General features: G+C 33.0%; 2 protein-coding genes across 3 annotated transcripts; both read right to left on the minus strand.

The window, feature by feature from the left end:
* Positions 1 to 6,796: 6,796 nt before the first annotated feature.
* LOC112717941 (uncharacterized) lies at positions 6,797 to 7,330 on the minus strand. The gene has a single exon (XM_025769861.1). The coding sequence runs from the start codon at positions 7,328 to 7,330 to the stop codon at positions 6,797 to 6,799; it is 534 nt and encodes a 177-aa protein (XP_025625646.1).
* An 8,740-nt stretch (positions 7,331 to 16,070) lies between these two features.
* Positions 16,071 to 23,350, minus strand: LOC112716466 (CSC1-like protein HYP1). Of its 2 annotated transcripts, none has more exons than XM_025768382.3 (10): positions 22,864 to 23,350; positions 22,067 to 22,408; positions 21,501 to 21,650; positions 20,867 to 20,930; positions 20,556 to 20,765; positions 19,789 to 19,977; positions 18,462 to 18,760; positions 17,482 to 17,758; positions 16,936 to 17,211; positions 16,071 to 16,794 (listed from the first exon to the last, which is right to left on the minus strand). In XM_025768382.3, exons 2-10 carry the CDS (start codon positions 22,345 to 22,347, stop codon positions 16,399 to 16,401), a joined length of 2,142 nt encoding a protein of 713 aa, XP_025624167.1. In that variant the 5' UTR covers positions 22,348 to 22,408; positions 22,864 to 23,350; the 3' UTR covers positions 16,071 to 16,398. The 2 variants fall into 2 exon arrangements, with proteins under 2 accessions (XP_025624167.1, XP_025624168.1); XM_025768383.2 differs by lacking the exon at positions 22,864 to 23,350 and adding an exon at positions 22,762 to 22,859.
* Positions 23,351 to 24,157: the final 807 nt, after the last annotated feature.

Here is a 24,157-nt window from a genome sequence, read left to right on the forward strand (position 1 = left end):
TTTCTGGCCTCCAAGGTGGACAAGGTCTGGGTTGGAGAGGTGGCAGTGGCTGAGACGAATAATGTCGTCCTTGAGGAGAGACAAATTTTTTAGTGTTGGCTTGTCTGGCTAAATGATAAGTGGATTTGAAGATTGATTCATAATTTGGAGTTTCAGGTGGTAAATATATTGAAAAAAATAGGACAGGTGAATATGATGGATATGATTTAGGGTACATGGATAATGATCTATAGCAATGCCTGAGGTACAGCCGATTTGTCTCTATCAATCTCAATCTGGCGGAGCTGGCTTTAATTTGGTCTAGTTCTCTGCTTTTCTTGTGGAACTCTATGCCAAAATACCTATTTTCAATATAGGTTTTGAGTTCTTGGTCAAGTTGAAAAGCTTGTGTAGAGAGCCGGTTTCTGAGTTCAGCAACTTGTTCTACCATAGAATCTATTTGTGTCGAAATTCCTTCAGTTTTTTTTACAAGTGCATCAAGAGTATGGTCTATACGGAGTAATACTTTATTTTGACTGACTGGATTATCTGTGTGCCAGTTAAGGACTTCCTCTTGAGGGGTAGTTGCTTGATGTCCGTGTGGAGTAATCCCCCTAGAGAATTACATAAGATCTTCTAGTGATTTTTTTTAATCAGTCTGAGTCACTAAAGGTGGGAATTCTTTCTTATAAGATCTAAGAGTTGTAATGCATGGAATTGCTTTTACTAACTGATAAGGATAATCTGTGGGACCTTTTTGGGACAGTTTCTTCTTCCTGAGCTTTGGCGCCATATCTGCATCATCAGGGGGCTCAGGTCTCTTATATGAGCAAGGAGCTTGTTGTGATCTTTTCTTCTTTTTCTTGTTCCTTTGATGCTTATCATAATCTTCATCATCGGTGTCACTCCATTGGTCAGCATAGTCACAGTCGGAATCACACATAGAGAGATCAACATCCCAGATGAAGTGGCCATTTATATGAGAAACATAGATAGATTTTCCATCTTCATAGAAATGTACTAGTGGATCATCTTGTTCGTGAGTAGTTTGTACTCGAACAGGAGAGCTCATATTAATTCTTTTACAAGATGGTCTCTGCAGGGGAGTTTGCTTAATTACTCATGGTTTCTGAAAAACAGTAGTCACTGTTCCATCATTATTGTGGGTAATAGTTTGAGGTGTTGTAATATCAACCTGTTTCTTTGGGAAGGCTTTCTCATAATCAGTAATCCATTCCAATGGAATGATAGAAGAAAGTTCTTCAGTGGTGATCATCCTTGGAATTTTTACAATTGCTGGTCCTCTGGCATTATCAGTTAACATGAATAATGCTCCTCTTGTTGTGTTTGGAAAATTGAGATCAAGAGCATAGTCTTGAACTCTGTAGAGGATTTAGTGGTGCAAGGTGACTTATTCAGCATTAGAATCTTAAATTACTCTAACTAGCTGTATTTGAATCTTTAGTCTATGAGGTATCGTTGGGTCTGATAACCTCATGGTGAAATTAGGAGTTGAGGTAAGGATGACACTTCCATTTGAGAGTGTAGTGACTAATGCTCCAACTAAAGCATGTTGGTATTCCTTGAAAGTGGAATCCAGAAGAGCAACCTTGGCTGACACCGGAAGAAATCCTTTTCCATGAAGAGTTAGAATAAGCCTAACTGCTCCTAGATGTAAATGGGTGTAGCCTTGGTCTTGATAATTTTGGATGGGTTCTTCTGGAATTTCTTGGGTTATATATCGTTCAGCAGTAGTGGCTTTTAAACCACACTGTTGTAGATGAAAGGACTGAATAATTTCTTAGTGAAAAAGAAGGGTTTCTAGTGATAAAGTGGCGGATAGAGGTGAAGGTCGATTTTTTTTTTTTGTCTTTGGTAGAAAGAATAAGGGCTAATAAGTGGATATTCAGTGACTGGGGTTCGGGAGTCTTCTAGGACATGGGTAAATTCTACTAATTGATCAATTTTATTGGCAAGAATTTTCTTTAGACTAGAGGGTAAGCGATCTATGCTTAAAGAAGTAGAATGATGTATGGGCTCAGAAGAACTTAAAGATGATGAAGTGCTCATTTTTAGTGAATTCTCTCTTACTTGCTTTGACTAGTATTATCTTCTTCTTCCTCTTAAACTTGAGGCTCTGATACCACAGGGGTGGATCTCCAGTACTTTAGGAGATTGATACTACAACACCTTTTAGCTTATCCCAATGAATCAAATAGGCACTACTAAGTCCTTATAGAAAATGTCTCGCAATTGATGCCAAGGCCTTAGCTACTCCACCAAATCAATCCCATTCTAAGCCCCGCTCTAAGCTAGCAAGTCAGCAGCTGAATTTGCTTCCCTTATCACCATATTAAAATGAACTTTTCAATTCAAAGCTAGCAACTCTTTAACTTTCAACACTAGATCACCATCAGTGTTAGTCGGCCGATCAGAATCAAATTAACGTCTTAGATAAACCTCCATTGAGTCAGTTTCAATTATGACTGACTTGAACCCACACTCCCAAGCAAGAACCAAATCCCTCCAAAGAGCAAAAAGTGCACACCTAAAAATTTTTCAATTATGGAGACATCCTGAGCAACCCTTTCTCCAAGTTCTATTTTCATCCCGAAGAAGACAACCAAATCCCACAAGATTGTGCTCATGGAAAATGCTAGCAACACAATTTATTTTGACCATATCTTTTAGAGGAGGAGACCAAACTACACTATCCTCATGTTCATGAAGGAAGCAGTTTGAGCGGCTAAAATTTTCCAGCTCCTGAACAAGTCTCCTAATAGAGAAGGCAATTTTATGATCAAACCACTCCTCTTCGGGATTAAAAATTTGCTGATTTTTATGACGCCAAGTCCACCATATACCTGCGAAGAAAGTGAAATCACCTTGCACCATCCGATGCCAAAAAATATCCAAGGGGTTCACTAAACCTATCATAAATCTGTCAATGCCAAACAAGGATACACCCAGAATGGACCACACATCTTGAACTCGATAACACTAAAAAAATCAGTGGAAAGGCAACTCTTTCTGACCATTGCAACGAGGATAGAGATCTGACATCGCCATCCTATGCCAAAATCGAAAAGCTGCTGTGGGCAAGGCTTCCTGGATGCAAAGCCAAACAAGAACCTTCAACTTTTTTGAAATTTTTGAGCATCACAACCAGTACCAATTGATGTGGGTATCCCAATGATATCTCCTTTGTAAGAGCCAAATATATCCCTCTTTTGTTGAGTAGTTTTTAGTGGAGGATGAAAACCACTACCATCCAGGGTTACCACCAATATGAGGGGTCAAACCAAGAATGAAATTTTTGATATCTAGGAGAAGAGGAGTGGCCAATGAATCCAAATGCCAGATAGAAATAAAACAAATATCCTCTAGCTTACTGTGAATATCTGAAATATGGACATAAGGGAGAAGTTCTCCAATATAACTAAGAGAACTCCAGGAATCATGCCAAACAGATTGATGAACGAAGCCTATACACCAAGAAAAACAATCCTTCAAAAAAATTAAGTGCCAAAGCAATACTACGCCAACAGTTAGAAGCATTTTTGGAAATCTTAAAATTCAGGCTATAACAACGCCCTAGATATTTTCTTGACAGGAATTTGACCTATAATTTATCCTTATAGGAAAGAACTTGCCAAACCAGCTTGCCTAACAAAGCCAAGTTCACACAGTGAGCATCTCTTAAGCCAAGGTCGCCAATTTTCTTAGGAGTAATAAGAGTTTTCCATTTAACTAAAAGAAGTTCCTTACCATTGCTCTGACCTTTCCATAAGAATTATCGAGTTATAGAATTAATTTTATCGCAAGCATAAGAAGGGAAAATGGATAGTTGTATCCGGTAAATGGGAATGGAAACAATAACGAATTTGATTAAACAAATCCTGCTAGCTTTATTTAAAAGTCGACCATTCCAACTAGCAAGTCTACTTTGGATCTTTTCAATAACATCATGTGCTCCTCTTCTAGAGACACAAGAATGATTAAGATCAACTCCAAGATACTTTCTCAAATTCTGAGTAAATTTGATGTTAGAGTTGCCAGTAAATATATGCTTACGAACAGATGAGACATTCTTTGAACAAAGAGCCTTTAATTTGTGGAGGTTAACCTTTAGGATGGAAGCCTTGCAGAAAGTGTTAAGAACATTCATAATCAATTCAACTTGGGACTTTGTGGCCTTGTAAAAGAGGTGAGAGATAGTCGGGCCTCCTCGAGAAATAGCTACCGGAGACCAAAGTCCATTTAAAACTTTATGAGCAATTAAGCAAGATAACCACTCTATGAAAACTAGAAAAAAGTAACAGGACTTAGGGTTTTCTTGCTTTAAACTATGCTTAGGGCAAAAATTGGAAAGTCTACTGCCATTCTAAAGAAGAGAGAGAGATGACGAGCAAATACAGTTCATAATAAGTCTGACAGTGCTTTAGAGAAAACCAAAACTACTTAGAGAATGCTCAAGAAACCGCCAATCTATCCTGTCATAAGCATTTTCTAGATCAATCTTGAAGGCCAAAGAACCTTTCTTGGATTTGGTTCTCTTCATAAAGTGTAAAATTTCTTGTGCAATGATGATATTATTTGTAGTTCCTCTTCTAGGTATAAAGCTCTCTTGTAAAGGGCCTATCACCTCCTCGAGAAATGGACAAAATATATTAACAAGCACCTTTGTGATAATTTTATAGACCATATTACATAAACTAATAGGCCGAAAGTCCCTCATGTGGTTAGGATTCTTAGTTTTGGGAATTAGAATAATTATTGTCTCAAACACAGATGGATCAATAAGTTCTTCGGAGAAGGCTCTTTAAAAAAATGCCAAATATCATGAGCAATATGATCACAATATTCCTTAAAAAAGAAAGCTTGGAACCCATAAGGGCCCAGGAGCTTTATAAGAATTCATTCCAATTCTTCACCTCGACAAGGGAAACGGGTTCAGTCAGCCAATTGCAAGTACTAGAGCTCAACTGAGGGAGAGGAATGTCCCCCAGAGCATCAAAATCAACTTGTTCTCGAGAATAGAAAAGACATTGGAAGAACTTATTTGCTTTGACTTTGACTATATCATTCTCAATGACCCAAGTTCCATCATCCGAAAAAATACCATTGATCCTATTTTGTTTTCTCCTGATGAGAGTTTGCAAATGAAAAATTTTGGTGTTTCTGTCATCAAATTTTACCCACTGCTCTCTAAATTTCTGGTACCAAAGAATCTCTTGGAGAAAAAATCTGTTATATTCCTCATTCAAATTTCTTTCCTCTCCCCAGAGCGCTGAAGAGAAAGAATTCTCTAACAGAGACTGAACATACTTAATCTTGTCATCCAATTTTCTCTTTCTGACAAAAATATTGCCAAAATTTTTTTTATTAAACTTGGTCGCCTTCTGCTAAACCTCCCAAAGGCTAGAGGTCACCAACGGAAAGCTTTTCTTCCAAGCATTCTTTACTATACTAGCAAACTTAGGATGGGTTGTCCAAATAGCTTGAAATCTAAAAGGTATTGGTTTAGACAACTTTTTAACAACTCTCTAGATTCGAATGAAAATGGGACAATGATCCGAATGCAATCTATTAAGCACCTCCACATAAGTTTCTGAAAAAAATTACACCATTCTAGATTGGCTAAAGCACGATCCAATTTTTTTAGCAATATCCATGCCACCACACACCCTTCTGTACCTGGTAAACGATCACCCAATAGCACCTAGGTCCATTAAGTCACAATAATCCACTGTTTTAGAAAAGAGAGTAGCTCTTTGGGCATGAAATTTTCCCTTTTGATCTCATTTGGAAGTAGAATATCATTAAAATCCCCCACAACAAGCCAAGGACAGGAAATGTTATCAGCTAAAGATTTGAGAAAGCTCTATAGCTCTGTCCTCTGACCAGCAATAGGGCTAGCATAAACAACACTGAAGCACCAATTACTATAACCTCAACGAATTTCAATGATAACACATTGATTATGAATTCTTCGAACACAACACTGATTAACTAGCAATTTGGTTAGGACCCAAATTCTGCCACTGTGACCTGAAGCTTCAAAGCAACTAATAACACCATAGCCAAGCCCAGACCAAAAGGATCTAACTCTATCAAAGACAAGATGAGTCTAACAAAATAAAAAAAGCAGGACTATTTTTTTAATATGCCCTTTACAATGAACTTGAGCCATTTTATTAGAAGCTCTTCTAACATTCCACACTAAAAAATTTTATTCAAGACTATATAAAATAAATAATGGAGATAGAGGAACCAACCACATATTATTCCATGGGCATGTGAAGTTGCTTCTTGCTGCAGCTGTTAGAAGGTGCTTCAGGCAATCCAGCTGCATGCATATTGTTTGTTAAAACTGTTTCCGTTGTCGGAGAAGCTTAGAAAGATGTGGGTCTTCTTCTTTTTCTAAAATAAAAAACTGATAGAGTTAAGGATTTTGTCCCTTGATGAAGTACAACGCCACTTTTCTTTTTAGTCTGGCCTTGTTTAATATCACCAGTCTTGTTTTTTGATTTGTTGCTACATGGGTCAAGCCCAGTAGATCTTCTGGATACTTGAAAGCTTTTTTGCAGCCTTTTTGAACCATTGTCTCCTTTAGAAGATGGACCAGTAATAGATGGATTCACTTTTTTTTTTTACCTTTTCTATTTGAAACTTGGACCCACTCTCCCTCCTCAACCAATTCCTTTGATTTAGGAGGACTTTCATGCAACGCAATCTCTTCCAATGCCTCCAATCCCTGATTATTTGCCTCACCATTATTATTCTTACCAAATTCAAACACGCATTGATTCCAGTTCTAATCTAGTTCACTTTCTCTACCCTCTGCCAACGACACAGGTTGCGATGACGCCGTCACAGTTGGCTCCACATCCTCTTTTACACCACGATCCTCGGTGCAATACTCCTTAACATGGCCAAAGCAATTGCATTTTTCACAAATAAGATCTAAGTTTTCATACTCAATAGTGGATTTGGCTCCATCAACGATGATTTTAGAGACCATCAGGAGATCCAAATCGATCTGAACACACGCTCGCGCAAACTTTTCTCTTTTTGCTTCCTTTGTAGCTAGATCAATTTTGATAGGTGTCCTTATGCCCGAAGCTATTTTCCTCATAGCTCTTTCTTGGTAATACAATATATTCAAACTTACAATGCGTATCCAAACTGGAGTGGAACCAAAAGATTTCTCATTTGGTTGAAAGGTAGCGGACCATGGTTTCACCGCCACATAATAGTCGCCAAACATCCAAGGTCCACCTATTAGGATTTTTTCCCTATCCTTTGCCAAGTCAGACTTCACAAGGAAGTATCCAAACCCCACATCCATAATGTCAGGAAACGGATCCTCTCCAATAGAAGAAAAAATTGACACTGTCCAGTGTTTGATCTCAACCCTTGATAAAATCAACGATCCTAATTATAATTATAATTATGACTATCATTTTTCCAAATTTTACAAACCTTTCTTCTCTTTGATTCCACTTTCTACTAGTCCTATTCTCTTTTTCTGCAGTAACAACAACAAGAAGAAGCTCTATCTTCTCAAATTCTTCAAACCATTCTTCTTCTCTTCAATTTCACACTCCCACTCGTCCTATTCTCTTCGCCAGCAGTAACAATAAGAAGAAGAAGCTTCATTCCTCATCTTCTTTCTCCCGCTTTAGCAGCTCTGTGAGTAGAATCTTAGCAATTGAAGACGGATACGAATCTCGCATCGAAATCGGAGGGCCAGAATCTGAAGGCTCCATCTCTTGAGGTACCGCTGCACAACACAATGAGCAAGAAGAGAGAGTTTTTGAGACCTAAAGTCGAATCTAAGGTTTGAGATCTTTTCAGGTTCTTCTCTCTTTCTCTCTCTCAATCACTAAATTCCTAAATTAATAATCCTTTTTATAATAATTGGTTTGAATTTGTGTGGTTGGTTTTGCAATTAGGCAGGTACCTTAAGTATTTGGGATATGAAGTGTCTTATTACTGATGTGGTTGACAAGATGAGAAAAGTTAGTTCTTTTTTTTCTTTTTCTTTGAATTGCCATAGTTTGGTTGTCTTAAGTTTTGGATAATGATGTTGTGGTATATATAATATTTTTCTTTGGTTGCGATTAGATACTGAGAAAGGAATATAGCAGTAGATAAAAAAACTCATTTGGTTGTGTTTGCTATTATTCAATTCTTTTGATTTTTTTATTTAGGATTGCTTTTGAAAATGCTATCTTTTTTTTTTCAAACAAAATTATTTTTAAGATTCTATTTTTTGAATTAGGCATTTGGTGTCACTTTAAAATAAGTAGAGGAGAACAATGAAGTTCTGAAGGATATGTGCCGTAAGTTCTGCCTGCATAAACAGTTTTATTGTTCCTGCAATTATCTTATGATTTAAGAATTTAATTTATAATAAAATTCGATGACTTTACTTGTCTATAATATTGGTCATTCAAGTAGTATCCTGTTTTCATTATTTAGACCTTAATAATATTTAGTGGTGATTGAATTTTAATTATATTCTTTAGTGGTAATTGGTATGACAGAATCTAAGTCTGCAATTTTTAAATTTGGTAGATAATTGCCAATTTTGTTGATCATTGACAGAGCAAATGAGTTAGGTGAAGATCTAATCAGTTTAAGTGAACACTTTTATGAAGAGTTCCACCAAGACATAATAATATTTAATTGTCTGACTCGTATGAAAATTCTGATGTTGAAGATGAGAGGCATGGGAAGAAAACATCTATTCAAAATTATAACAGGATATTGAATACGAATTAGTGTGGAAATAAATTTATTGTTCAAAGTAATTGTATATATTCTGTAATTTGTGATATGGTATTATAAACATACCAATTGAAATAGATGAAAAAGATTATATACAAGTTCTAATCAATCAAAATAGTAAAATTATAATATGAAATTCCAAGATAAATATCCTAAAAAACAAATTAAAAATAACATATTCTTCTTCTCTTTTACACCATTCTACTTTTGTGAGATCTATTACAACTTTATTCTAATAATTCAATCAAATATTTTCCAAAATCAATAGCACTTCAAGCATATTTGGCATCAAAAAGCTCTTTTAGTATGTATCCAAAATTCTATAAAAAAATGAATATAAAATTGTTATTAAGAGAAAGAAGTAAATAAAGTATTACTATGCTAATTTGTTTACAATAATATAAGTAATTATTTATTGAGATATTTTATAATTAAAAATTACCTTAAATTTTATAAAAAAAATTTATTATTCACAAATGTATTTGGTTGAAGAAATACATCTAACGATTCCTATTAGATATAAATAATCATAGTAATGTTAAACATCAATAAAAACCATTCATCATGTTAAATAATATATATGTATCATTTTACAAATAGTTAAGAAAAATTACCATTAATAACCTATTAAAATTATGATAGTTTTCTTGAGATATTGAATCATACAACTTAATGACCTATATAACATAAGAAAGAGAACAATTTATAAGAGTTAAAATAATCTAAAATAAAATAAAAATAAATATAAAAAAACATAGAAATTCACATATTGCATTATTTAATAAACTACCTTATCTTGCTGTTGTTGTGAAGTGTTGCTAATTTGACTCTTTTTCTTTTTTTGATTGTTTTTTAACCCAACTTTTTGGATGTCTTCTAAAATTTCTCACACCATTTCTTCTTTTTAAAACCTTAAACTTTTGACTTTTAAGGATTGAAAGTTTGTACATTGAATTGGGAGGAAAGAATTAGTATTGTTAATTTCTAATCCCAAATTTAGTTTGCAGATATTATTAACTCTTTTATTTAACTCCTCGACAGCTTTTTCCAAAAAGATACGTGCTTTATAATTAGAGGCTTGACACAAAGGCTTGTGTGACTGTTCTTACTAACTTAGGACAAGTTTGCTTAAACCATTGTGTACTAGTAAGACAAATATCTTCTTCAACTATTTTTCCATGCATATCTTTTACTAATCCACTGATTGTTCCTCTTGTCTACCTTTTCAAAATATACTAATCAGACAGTAATTTAATATCTTTAACATATAAAACTTTGATTGCATGACAACACAAAATGTCAAAAGTCTCAAACTTTCTACAATTACATGAAATTGAACTCAAGAAAGGATCAAATGTTACTTTAAACTCTTTATTCTCATTGCACAATGCAACCAGATTTTCATAAACAAAGCCTCTCTCATTTACTTCTCTTATACAAGCTGCAGAATATTTGTCATACTCCTCTTGAAAAAGATCAAACAATGGTAAGGTATACACTTCTGAAACCTGTTGCAATAATGATGAACTTACCATCAACCTGGGTAACTTTTGTCTGGATTGAAATTCACTTTGTAGTTCATTATATCTCTTATCATTGACAACTCTTTCAGAGTGATTGAAAAATGGAATTATGTTTAAGTTTAGTTTCATACAATTTTTTAGGTCTGCATTCAAACTTTCACTAAGTTGTGTACTCCGCATGCCAATAGTGAATGCATTGTTCATATAGCATCTTGCCCATTTCTCCTTTAATTTATTCAAGCTCATCAACCACTTATTTTTCTTAAGATCATAGTCATCTAATAATTTATCCCATACTCTTTTGAAATTAGTTTCATCTACATATTCATACATACATGCTTTAAAGTCTTGCAGAAAATAAGAACCATTCTTCATCAAATTACCAAGATGTTTTATGCCATTTTGCATCAAATGCCAAAAACATAAAGCATGATATATTTCAGGAATTACCTTAGCCAAACCACTAGCCATTGCAGGAGCTTGATCTGTGAAAATAGTTTGAGGCTTCTTGTTTTTGTGTGTCTTCAAAAACTCTCTAAATAGCCATTCAAATGAATCTGAACTCTCATCATAAAGAAGTGCAGCTCCAAATATCACTACCCCTCTAAAGTGATTAAATCCTGCAAACACACTCAAAGGTCTACAAGCATTATTAGTACTATATGTAGTATCAAAAGTAACTACATCACCAAAATATTCATAATCCATGATCATTTTTGCATCAGTTCAAAAATATTTGTTATTTGTTCTTCCATATCTAACTGAATAGCATGATTGAATGATAAATTTTCTAGAGATTCTTGTTAAAAATATGCTAACAAGCTACTTGCCTCCCCATATGCCATGCTTATCATTCTTTTAGTACGGAGATAATTTTTTTGGTCTAAATGTGTATAATCAATGTTTTCTCTTCTACCAACTTGTCTATTCATCAATTCAAATGAAGTCCATTGTGTGATTTCCAAGTCATCTGCCAATTTAATTTCTCGAGTTTGAACCTGAGATATTTTTTGTTGACATGCTAACATGTGAGTTGTCTGTGAAAGATGCAAAGGATGATTATGCTTACGGAAAAAATCATAAATTTCATACTTTTCAATGTGTTTAATATATCTGATTCCTAATTTTACCAATCAATTAATCCTTGTTTCAAGTATAAGAATGACCGTCAAAGAATCCCTTTTATCTGGTTTACGAACACCTTCTTTAGCACAGACGAATATAAGACTTAGAATTTTTTCATCTACATTTTTGTTAGAATATTGCTTGCAGACACCAAATCCCATCCTCCCACCATAATCAATCCAAAATTACCATGCCTCTTCTACCGTGTTAAAGGTTTTGCCCAATTTAGGTAGCCAATCAAATTCTACATCCATATTTTGGGCATTCAAAAAAATAGTAGAATTATTGGACATCTTAAAATGAAGACAAGAACTAAAAGAAAAAATATTTAAAAGGTACTTTTTTAATTGTAACAAAAAAACCAATTTAAAGATTCAATGATAAGAACATGAACATTAAAAAAAAAGTATTCATAGAGCACAATTTATTAATTTTCAATCAGAAAACTTATAGCTTGAAAAAAAATTTAGAATAAAAATAGTGTGATTAAGTGTAATTTATTTAGATGTGATTAAAAAATAATTGAATATTATATACAGTAAAAAATTAATATTATTGAATGATAAAATTAAAATTTATTTCTATGTATCATTTTTGTCTCCAACATTTTCGTTCTATTTAAGTCCCTAACGTTTCAAAATCGTCTTAATTTTGTCCCGTCGTCAATTCTGTTAACGGATCCCTAACGGCAGGATAACATTGAGCTAATTTTGAAACACTAGAGACTTAAATATGACGATTAAAATGTTAGGGAAAACTTTGAAACTTACCCCAAACGTTGGGGACAAAAACAATACTTAAAAATTTAATGTCAAACTGAACGTATTATCAAATTATTGAGAAGAAAGACTTGAGTAAGGGAATTAGATAAAAGAGAATGAGAATGAGAATGAAAGCACAAAACCTCAATGTTAAAGGAGAAGAAGTGTTCTTCTCAACCTGAGTCTGTAATGGTCTTCTATTAGCATCACAAGACATCATTAAAAATCAATTATTTGAAAAGAATATAATAGAAGTTCAGAAGTTTAATTTTTTAGAGAAGATGGTTAAAAAAAATAAGCGCGGAAAGATAATAAAAGTAAAAGAAGCTAGAACGTGAGGATACTAAAAAATAAAATAAAATCTTAATTATAATTATAATTAGAACCCTTGATTTTATCAAGGGTTGAGATCAAACACTGGATAGTGTCAATTTTTTTTCACCAGAGACATAACCTCCTTTTAGTCTCTGTGTACTTTTCAACCGATGAACAAAAATAGTGTAACTGAAATGTTTGCCGAATACTTTGATAACAATAGAACCTAAATTGGGCTCCATCAAGACTTTCCGTCCTTCTTTAGAGAACGTAATGGCAGGAGGAGAAAGATCCCCCTTATTTCCTAGACACTACTGCAAGTAAGTCTCCATCCAAAGAATCGTCAACAACCAAAGGCTTTGGATGTAAAATTTTTATTAGTTTATCCCTGAAAGAGATTTTGGATCCCTTAACCCCTTTTATACACCGGAAGCACCCACCTCATCACTCTCTCCCTTATTACTACCGTTGGCGTGACTGAAATTTTCACTGTATTTTTCTCTCTCATTGCTATGCCCTTCTCACCTTTTCTCTCTTTCCTGCTCATGTTGAATTCTCCAATAATATGAATCAATATTTTTTTATAATTTTTTTAATCTATAAATTTATAGTTTAAAGTCTAGAATTTATTATTGAACTTTAGAATTTAGAGTTCATGGTATTTTATTTTTTGTTTTTCTTTTTTTATTTATCTTTAATAGCAAGTTTATTTTTAAAAAGTACTTTACTGTTTACTTTTTTTGGAGTGCATTATTTTTCACCATCTAATATTAATTGTAACAGTTTAACTAGGAATCTTTTAAAAGTTGTACAATATTCAACTTTTTATTACAATAATTTTAAAAAAAATAAAACAAGCACATCTAAAAATTCTAAATAGATTTAGTGTCTTTTTAAAATTAAATACACATTTAAAATACAAACTAAATAAAATTGAAATTTAAAATTTAAATTTAAATTTTAAATTTTTATTTTAAATTTAATATATTTAATTATTAATATATTACAATTTAAATACACATCCAAAAATCAAATTAGTTAGAATTCAAAATTTGGTAATTCTGCTTGCAAAATTTTAAAAAAATTTGGTTGAGTTCATTCGTGAAGATATGTTATCTTTCTTTTTCCACTTATAAAAAGTTTTATTTTTTTAAATTTATGTACAATATTAGAAGTGTCTGTATTTTTTGAGAGTTGTAATATTAATCTAATTTAGATGTGTCAATACTTAATTTTAGATGTGTTTATGTTGTTCATTATGTTCTTATGTACATATATAAATTTTTTTACATGAGTTTTGGATGTGTTGATAAAATATTTAGAGTACATTCTTATAATTTTGGATGTGTATTTAAGTTTAATTTTGGATGTATTTTAAAAATATTTTGAATAAAATATCATACTATCAGATATGTTATAATTGAAAAATAACAATTATTATTTTTATAACCATACCATCTACATCTTTCCTCTTAAATTCCAAATTTTTTTTTGCTTCTTTGCTCAAACTACTATTAATAAAATTAAATAAGAATAGAATTTTTATGTTTATTTTTAAATATAATTAAAAATGTTGAACATGATGTTTCTTAACAAATTACATAAACACATGTGTGAAAGTAGTGATACCTTTCACCAATACAGAACAAGAGAGTGCTTCAGTTAGAAGGTGGTGATGCGTCTTCACCAATAAAGACGAAAAAGAAAATTCAAAAGGAAGGTACCTTTTTGGTTTTGGATTCACTAATAATGTAGTGTGAATGTCCCATAGAATAAGGAATAAAAAACTTTATTTATTATGTGAAGTTAGGGTAAAGAAAGCAAAGTCACAGTAACTAACTATGATATTGAAGTGGGTGGGTTTTAAAATTTAAATTAAATTTATTTATAGATATGTATCTATAAAATAAAGACATGTTTCAATAAAAAATAATTAGATATTATTTAAATTTAATTAAAGGCTGATTAAAAGTTGATTAGTGTTATACAACTAGCATTTTCCTAATTGTAAAGATATTTATAACAAGATTTAATATTGTAAAGAATTTTATAAGATTATCTAATCAAATTCATGTTTAGATGAGTTGGTACATTCATGTATTTAGATGGGTTACACAATTATCTACTCAAATTCATGTGTTTAGATGAGCAGGCGAATTCATGTGTTTAGATGGGTTGGTTCCACGGTTTCCGACCCCTCACCCAGATGGACGGCCCACTCAGCTGCCACCCTGCCCATGGGCGAATGGCCACTACGGTCGCTGCCCACACTTGTGTCCCTTTGACGGACAATCCTCTTGGCCGCTCAAACAAACCCCTCCTCCACCCTATGCTCCTTGCCCCTTTTTATACATTAAGGAAATTCAATTACTTGCCTAATTAATATATGTGTTTCTTTGTTTTTAGATAATTATTTTGAGTTATTTTACAAATTTTTATATTATTTAATGCTATACGTATAAATGTTTTTGTAATTAAATCCAACCAAGTTGACATAAGTGCAACAAAAAAATAGGCGCGCATGCGTTATCGCTTCTTTTTTGTACTTTGTCAGTACAAAAATTTTTATTGGAGAACAACTTATTGACATAGCACATAAATTTTTACATATAGCAAAAATTTTAGTATAAAAATTTTTATACATAACACATAAATTTTTATTCATAGCACAGAAATTTTTTGTACATAGTACATAAATTTGTTCTGTGAATGTAATTTGTTGGTTGGGTAAATCAATGTTTTGAATATGTTAGTTCTTTAAAAATTGGCGTTGTGCATAAAATTTTTTTGTGCTATATGTATATTGTGAGTTGGGTGTCAATGTTTTGGATATGTAGTTCTTTAAAATTTTTTGTATTGTGCATCAAAATTTTTGTACTCTAATGTTTTAAACATATATAAAAAAGAAGAAGATCTAATGACGATGATGAAAGAGGATGCAAAGTCAAAAGAAGGAGAAAAAAATCAAATAAGAGAAGAAAAAAAGACGATGATGATGATATTGAAAAAGAAGATGACAACAACGATAACAAAAGAGAAGAGAAACAGGAGGAAGAGAAAAATGAAAAAACAGCAGCACAACAATGTATACATATGTACATTTGAAGAAGCGCACACTGTAACTTAATTGAGTACTTGATTTGAAGAAGCGCACACTGTAACTTAATTGAGTACTTGATTTAAAAAAATTTGGACGCTGCAGTACTGCATATTTAAGCAATCTTCTTAAGTTTGGCTCAAATTGTTCTCCATTAAACAGTATTTTGTACTTGTTTCGTTATATCTATCACTTATTATGATGTGGTAAACATTCCTCAAGTTCTAAAATTATATTTAATGATGTGGTAAACGCCTTAAGTTCTAAAATTATATTTAGTAAAATTTAATCTCCATACATCATTAGTATAAAAGAATTCTACACATGCATCAAATATATTTACTACATAAATAATCATTTAAAAAACACATATAATTAAACAAATATATAAAAAATATTTTACGATATCAATCAAAATTAAACTGTGACAGACAGATGGTATGCTACTACTAACTAGTTGAAACTTGGGACCCATTGGTTGGAAAATACCAGCATCGAAAGCTTCCACCCACGAATTTTATTGTTCGTCATCTTTCTTTTACAAGCAAGGTCAGTTATTACTCGTATCAAAATCTTTCCACACTCATTACAAGCATAAATTCTAAACCCTGGAAATTTACACTAAAACACAACACATGCCTCTCACCAAGGACCACCAAATCAAACTCAAATCAGAATCATGAATTGATGATACATTGCTATATACAGGCATTCACAAATCTCAAAACCAAACTCTATACAATGGTAGTAACGGATACAGCTATACAGTTGCAACAGATGCCACACAAATAGTGCCGCAAACTTAAACTTGAGAATTATGGAGGAGCGGATCGCGGTTGCTATTGGGCCTATCGGAGTATCTGATTGGCATCAGGGCTGGATCATTATATGCATTGGCCATTGTATCATAGAATTCCGACATGTTATGGTCATTTTGGTCTGCTCTGTCCTTCTTGATCAAACACTCAGCAGGATAGTCCTTAAACATAGGGAAGAACCGATTCTGGCAATACTCGTTGAATAGAAGTGTGAGAATTGGAAGAGGAATAGTCAATGCAGATGCCAGAGGAAGCGTTTTCAGGCCAAAAATCCCAATGGCTATTACATGCATCAATATCAATGAAAAAATTGTGGAGTTGTGCACTGTTGGCCAAAATTGTCCTCCAGTCTCGTACTTGGGCACATAAACTTTTAGGAACTGTCACCAAAAGATGTTCAAGGCAATGTTAGAATTTCATTCATGAAAAGAAAAAAAGATAACAGCAACTATACCTGTGTCAAAAACAAAAAGAAATGCAAATGCATATAATATATGGGAAAAGCAATAACAATATCAAACCTGGTTGCGGAAAATGATGTATCCCAAACAAAAGTAGACCAAGAGAAATGGCAGTATTAGTGGAGCAAGGATGAAGTATGTTACACCAAGAAGACCAAAGAGGCGAATCCTGGGAATTTCACTGTGGTAAGGAATTGATGGGGGCTCAAAATCATCATCACTGTTGCTACTAAAAGTTCTACTAATAAAATTGTATAGAAGTGTAGTCAATTGAAAGAGTTCCGACGCTATAGTGGTCCACCCAGTTGTGACAACATATGCTATGAAAAACGATGCCTGCAACAAGGGAAAGTATATGAAATTTCATCTTTGAAGATTGGATTTTGGTAACAGGCATTTATAACAAAACAAAATTAAGTTGAGAAACAAAAAAAATTGATAACTCGGTGCGGTTGTTTCCGCCTCTTTAAAGATAACTGATTTTTGACTGAGAATTTACTTCATACTTCTTGTATGATAAACAAACGCACCATCAATCTATGTTATAAAATACTGGAGAAATTTTGTGAAACTTCATATAATATGACAATCAATAATGATTATCACCTGTGCTGGTACAGCTTCAGCTAGTACTCTGGGAATCTCTTTGGGCTCAAGAAAGACGTTCACTCGATAAAGAGCTGACCCTGATAGTACATTTGCAAAGAAAATGTTCCATATGGTAAACAATAATACTTTAGTACATGCACTCTTTTGAATCTGACTCAGTGATATGTATCCTTGCATGGATGAAAGCAGAATCATAATAGGTGGAACAAAGGACAGAAACAATTGAAGAATCAAACTGGGAAGGTATCCTGTTACAACTTGGCTCACAACAGACCTGCAAACACATGTTGCAAATTCATGGTAAGAAAACTTTAGTGCAAATAATAAAGCAATGAAGTATACTCTCAACTTGCAATCACAAACTCAACAAGTCAACAGTTCAATGGGGAAAAAAGGGATAATGTATTCCCCAGAAAACTGTATCATAGACACACTTGCGTGCGCTCACGCACATTGCCTAATATACATTGTGTGATGGTGATATATGATTCTTCTTAATATGCTGTATGAGGGCCTTCAAACTAAAACTCTGGATATATTATTCCGAATACTGAATCTAAGGTGTAACCCATCCCGCTTATGACTATTCAAAGAAAGCAGCTCTTAGCGAGAATGAATTCAGCTAATGGGAGATTGCCAACAGCCTGCGATACAAGCACTGATGCAAGTAAGGTCTAAAATATGATTAATTTTCGTAATTAACAAAAAAACCTTCATAGCTTACCAGATGAAAGATGAAAATATGTTTGTGCATAAAATTAAAATGGCAATTAATGTGAAAAATATGTGCCACGACCAACAAAAATGTGTACATTTAAAAGCAGATGCTTTATACAACTAAAAATCTAAAAGTCAAATATATATTTCAATGGACGTAGAGAATGGAAGTCTGCATGCAAAGGTAGTTATATTATTATCTAACTCTGATGCATGCTCTCATGGAAGATGAAGGTCAACAGGTAGGAATTCCTACTTACAGTCTCAGTAAGTCTGTAAGAAAAGGGAACCAGGTTTCCAACTGATCAAGATGTGTCAGTCCTTGTACAATTGCCACTGGGATTAAAAATAAAACTGTAAGAGTAGCACATGCAACAAAAACTACCAGCTTGCTTATCCATCTTCGAATGAAGGAAACAGTGAAGAAAGGCCAATAAACATCACGAGGCTCGGGAGCTTGCTCAGTAACCCATTCTGTGGGATTGACACCTTCTTGAATGTGTAGAGCTATGGCAGCACCAAATCTTGTCTTAAATGAGACAAAGGCAGCTGGAACTTCCTTCAAGTTTGTTGATAGCACAAGTCAATGTATTAGACATCATTATTGTCATTACAACCTAATTACTAAGAAATATACTGATTGTAGGAAAGAATATCCTCCATCAAAATAACTATTGATATGAATAATCTAATAGACAACATATTATAAAGGAGGAGACAAGTGCTGTGCAAGCCAAACTGAACATAATCATGAGCTAGTACGTGAATTTTTTTATGATTATTTTTTGCTTCAAGAAATAAATATTACATTAGGATCTTCTATCTAGCAAATGAAATCTATGCTTCATTTTAGTAAATGGTGAATTACCTCGTACAAATCAAATGTTCAATTCTTTCTCTCCATATTTTCTCATGAAAAGTATAAAAAAACCCTCCTTGTACATCTAATCCTGTTAGGCTGTTACTTTAGAACGTGCATTTTAATCATGTGACTTTAATATCGCAGTCCCAATCCCAGAAAAACGAACAGGGTTATAATAGACCTATGATAGTCAACATAAAACTTAGTTGCATCCCAATCCATAGACGCGACGCAATGATGTCTTGGATCCATATAGCCAACCCCATTCAGTGGAAAAAGGCTTTGTTAAGAAAGAAAGAAATAAATTACTATAAAATTTGCTAATGATTTTTATTTTTTGATGATAGAAGTCTAAAATACGGTCAATTTTGGTCCAAACACTCTTGTCTTATTATTTTTCAGTATTTGAGAGCTCCTAATGCGATCTCATTTCCCATATTTCCCATTTCCTGTCTCATCTGAAATAGAATTGATATATGAAAACTGAATTTTGTTGCCTGCCACATCTTGTCATTATTAATCAAGTTGGTAATACCGAGTAAAACCAAATCTTAACAACATAATCCGTGTTAAATATGCAGTGACAGTCAATTTGGTTTAAATTATGATTTAATGAAGTAATAATCTAATTAACGTAGTTTATTATCAGGCTTTTGATGAAAAATGTTATTTTGTTATCACGTGAGTAGTGAAGGTTGTTATTTATGCTTAGACATGAGAGTTACCTTGGCTGCCACTGATGATTGTTCCATTCTGACATTATCTTCCAGGTCTCCCAATCTCCTTTCATAGTGATCCAAAAGATCAACTTTACGCCCGAAAAGTCCAAAAAGACCATCGCGCCTTTGACTTTGAGGAGCATCACTTTTTGATTTCAAACGGGTTAGCTTTTTGTACATTTTATCTGCATCAGCCTTCAAAGAATAAACTTTAATAGTAAGATATATAGGTAATACTAGAAGACTAGAAGAAAAAATTTGATGGTTGGTGAAACTATAAGGCTGTGTTTGGTATAAGTTTTGTCTTCCTTCTGTAGTTATGTTTCCACTTTTGTATCTTATGACACACAATATTGTATACTTGTACCAGCTCCAAACACATTTTGGTATCTCTCAATTACCAAACACAATCTAGATATCCAAAATGTTTAACACTCATGAAAGAAAGAAAAACAGACAAGATGCAAAGCTTTCCCTCAAGTATTATATAGAGAATGCATGAAAATAGGCCCTGATCTTTGCAGGAAACAGACGCGAGTTGTGTACTGTTATCTTGCCTAAAACACCATAATTTCAACAAATTATTGGTTAATAGGGAAGAAGTGATAAAGTGATTATTTAATTGATGTTCCATATTTAACATGTAGGAATTCTGGAGAGATACTCTTTCATTAATAAATAAACTAACAAGGTAGCAATGTCCAATGCAACCAAAATTCAGGGACAAGATCAAGTCAAGGGAGGGAGCTCCAGAGGGAAAAAAATATGCTCACAGTAAGATTTTGAAGTCTACTGCTTCGACGGATCACAGAATGTGAAAGATACGTAGAAGGGTGATACTCCTGGAAAAAGCGCTCAACAGTCTCACTACATGTGCTTCCAGGTGGAATAGGAACACCACGGACTAACAAGGTATACTGATGAGGCTGAGGTTTGGATGAATAAAAACAAGCAATTCTTTTTGATGAAATGTAAGCATACTCCTGCATATGGCATTAAATTAAACACAGAAGACAATCATTCTCTTGACAAAATAATAGGAGAATTTGTCTGTGTTTACAAATAAAAGTATAATAAAACTTACATAATAAAGAAGATAGCAAACAACTCCAGTGAAAACATATGCAGCACTGAAATGGATCCATAACCTTGATAAAAGCCAATCTAGGTATCAGAATTTCAATGTTACAATAAAAGATAATTAAAAATCTCAATAATGCTCATGTAACACTCCTTTCATTTGAACATGCTATGTAACCACAACAGAAAATAAATAAATAAATAAAATTATATCATAAGTGTCATGATAGACTTATATAACAAATGTCGTTTTAGAAATCAGGACATCAAAATACAAATGCATGAAAATTAAAACTTTGGCCTTCTTAATCTAGTCGAAACATTCCTAGCCACATTGCCATGTCAGAGGAGGCAATGAATTTCAAAATTAAGGCAACAGTGTTGTTTATTTCAGAAACATAAACTGCAAAGAGAAGAAAGATGTCAACTCTAGGAGACTATTCACAAATTTGGTGTCATTCAAACAAATGATTTTGTAGAACCTAATAGAAGTCACCTGACCTGTAGGTGGATTTATTAAGTAAAATGTGTGTCTTCAGATTTAATATCAATATATATCCTAGACATCAATGTATCATTGTTATATAGTTCTTCATCATGAATAGATAATATCTGAGTTATTGATACATAATATTCACCTGTTTGAACCGTTGTTAACATTAGATATACTGAATGAGTCCAAAGACTTGTGCTGAAAATCTGAGTCATCTTTAAGCTGAGTCCCCAAGTAATTAATTGGGAGAAGAACGCACATTCCAATTATTCCTCCAAATGTAAATACTTTTAAACTGTACAATGGCATAAGAAGGGAAAAGGGTCAGCTGAACCAAATAAAAGAGCCCTCCCAAAGCAAGGATACTCAAACTAGAGAGACCAATAATAGTTTACAGCAATATGGATACAAAGGTTAATGAATGCTGAGCCATGGTGGTTACATATAAATATGTCACATTGAAAATGTGAATATCCACTCAGAATTTGATATAGAAAATACTTAAAGTCAGTCAAAAGGAAAATGAATGAATATAATTGAGTATAGACACGTTAAAACAGAATACAACCTTTAGTAGTGTAGTATATAAAGTTCTCTTGTATTGCAGAAATCAGCTATGGATATTTACAATATCCATTAAAATGAGTAGATATATGATTTAAAGCATCTTCAAATCTCCAAACTTTTAGTCAACCAAACATTTCACCTCACCTAAAGATAAATATGCGCATGAAGACAAAAGCATCTAGGCCTGCGTTTGACAAAAATTCTTCCTCCGAAGGCTCCCATGCCTTTCTCACCCATCCAGCAGTAGGTAGCAACCGCTCCAAGTTAAATTGACCACCCTCTTTAACTTTTCCTTCAGCAACTAAGCGTGGTGCATAGACAGTGACATTACCAGGCTGCTTTCGCAATATAGAGTATAGGGTGAAAAATAAAAGACAGAGGCCAAGATTAATGGCAACGGAAGTCAAAAGAGCAGAAAGAATCATAATTTAAATTCGGAGACACCAGAAGTTTCAGCTCTTGACACGTGATAACACAACTGTAGACCTGAAAATGAATCGAAATATTCGGCATCAGCACATAGCCAAGGATCACAGAAAATTTCCAGTTTTGGTTCCATTGTAATACTAATGCATGCCCAAGTAAGAAGAATCCCAAACAAAAGAGGAAGCACAATGCAAACAACCACTCAGCATTAAGCACCAAAGAACAGCAACATAAGAACACTAAGCAGCTGAATTTTGAACTTGTCCAAGTCCAACACCATAAATCTACTTCATCAATCATTGACCTTAATCTGTTCTTTCAGATGATTGATTATATAAGAAGCATAAGTTAATTCTAAACTCCTGATGCTATAATAAAGTCAACATACAAATTTAGAACAATGAGGAACGCACCAATTTTGCCAAATTAACGTGCTCGTAATAATGAAACAAAATTCATACATGTTCAAACAGAAAATGAATAGCTTGAAGTTGAAGAGAAAGAGAGAAGAGAACCTGTATTGCGCAGAAGCAGCGAAAGAGATAAGCACGTGAATTGAGTAACGACACAACTCACAGAAGTAGCAGAAACAAAAGACGATGCAGGAGCCGACTCTTACTCTGCTGCAATTATTATTTACAGATTTATATTTTGAGTAGATTAACTTTAAAAAAATATTAATAAAATCCGTTAAGATAGTAAAGGTAGATAAATTAGTTTAAATTAACATCTTTTATTTTAATTATAGCGACTAATTTAAAAATAACGTAGTGGCATTTATCATTTTAAAAGATTTTATTAATATTTTTTTTACGAGTTTTATTTGTAACTTTATTCTTATTTATAAATGATGAGGCGCCGTGCTTGGTGCCTTGGTGGCAGTGATGGATTGAAAAGCAACGACCAGTCGACCACGTGCTGCACCTTCGTTCCTTTCTTTTCGCCATGGGTTTTCTTCTCTATTACATTACATTTTTTCCCCTTTCATATATCGCATTTCATGCATCAGACATGTGAAATAATATATTATATATCAAAATTAATTATTAAAACTTTAAGAACAATAAAATCTCTAGCTCCACAAACTTCTCTTGTAAAATTATTGCACGTGGCTTAAGCATATTTAACTTATATTATAAAAATTATTATTATATAAATACTAAACATTAATAGTCAAACAATTATATATATTTAGTAACCAATTTGGGTTGGTTAAGTAATAACCAACAATTTGGGTTGGTTAAGTGGTCAGTTCACTTATCTGTTTAAGTAAGTATTCGAGGTTCGAATTTCATTTTGTATTTATTCGCATAAAAAAATTATATATATTTAATGTTTAAAAATATTGATTATTTTGCTACATAAAACATAAGTATAAGATAAAGAGATATTTAGTTTCTATTACAATTACACAAAAGTATTTATTCGCATAAAAAAATTATATAGAAATAATGATAACAAATTATTAAATAATTTAATTTATTTTATTAAACTGTTTAATATAATACATATTCACATGTTAATTATTATTTTTATGCGAACAGTAATTATCTTAAACAAATTCACCATGCATGCATGTATAAATACCGTAATTCATATTGTTGTTTCGCATCGTATGGTAAAACTCAAGTCTCGATCAGCAAGCACCATGCATGTCTAGACCCAACTCTATACATACTTTATATATTGTTTTTATACAGCAAAACTACAAAACACAGATTACATATTACAGCAAGATCCAAACTTTTCACTGTTAAAGTTAGTAGTTGAAGAGTAAAATGATGACGATGATGATGATTTATTAATTGT

The sequence above is a fragment of the Arachis hypogaea genome, chromosome 10 (genome assembly GCF_003086295.3).
Source record: "Arachis hypogaea cultivar Tifrunner chromosome 10, arahy.Tifrunner.gnm2.J5K5, whole genome shotgun sequence".
Classification (NCBI taxonomy): domain Eukaryota; kingdom Viridiplantae; phylum Streptophyta; class Magnoliopsida; order Fabales; family Fabaceae; genus Arachis; species Arachis hypogaea.

Coding starts and splice junctions, on each gene's coding strand:
- LOC112717941 (XM_025769861.1), bottom strand. CDS start 7,330: ATGGATGTGGGGTTTGGATACTTCCTTGTGAAGTCTGACTTGGCAAAG.
- LOC112716466 (XM_025768382.3), bottom strand. CDS start 22,347: ATGATTCTTTCTGCTCTTTTGACTTCCGTTGCCATTAATCTTGGCCTC. Junction 18,761..19,788: donor AATCATCAGTGGCAGCCAAG/GTAACTCTCATG, acceptor ACAAACTTGAAG/GAAGTTCCAGCTGCCTTTGT. Junction 17,212..17,481: donor CTGAAGCTGTACCAGCACAG/GTGATAATCATT, acceptor CCCTTGTTGCAG/GCATCGTTTTTCATAGCATA.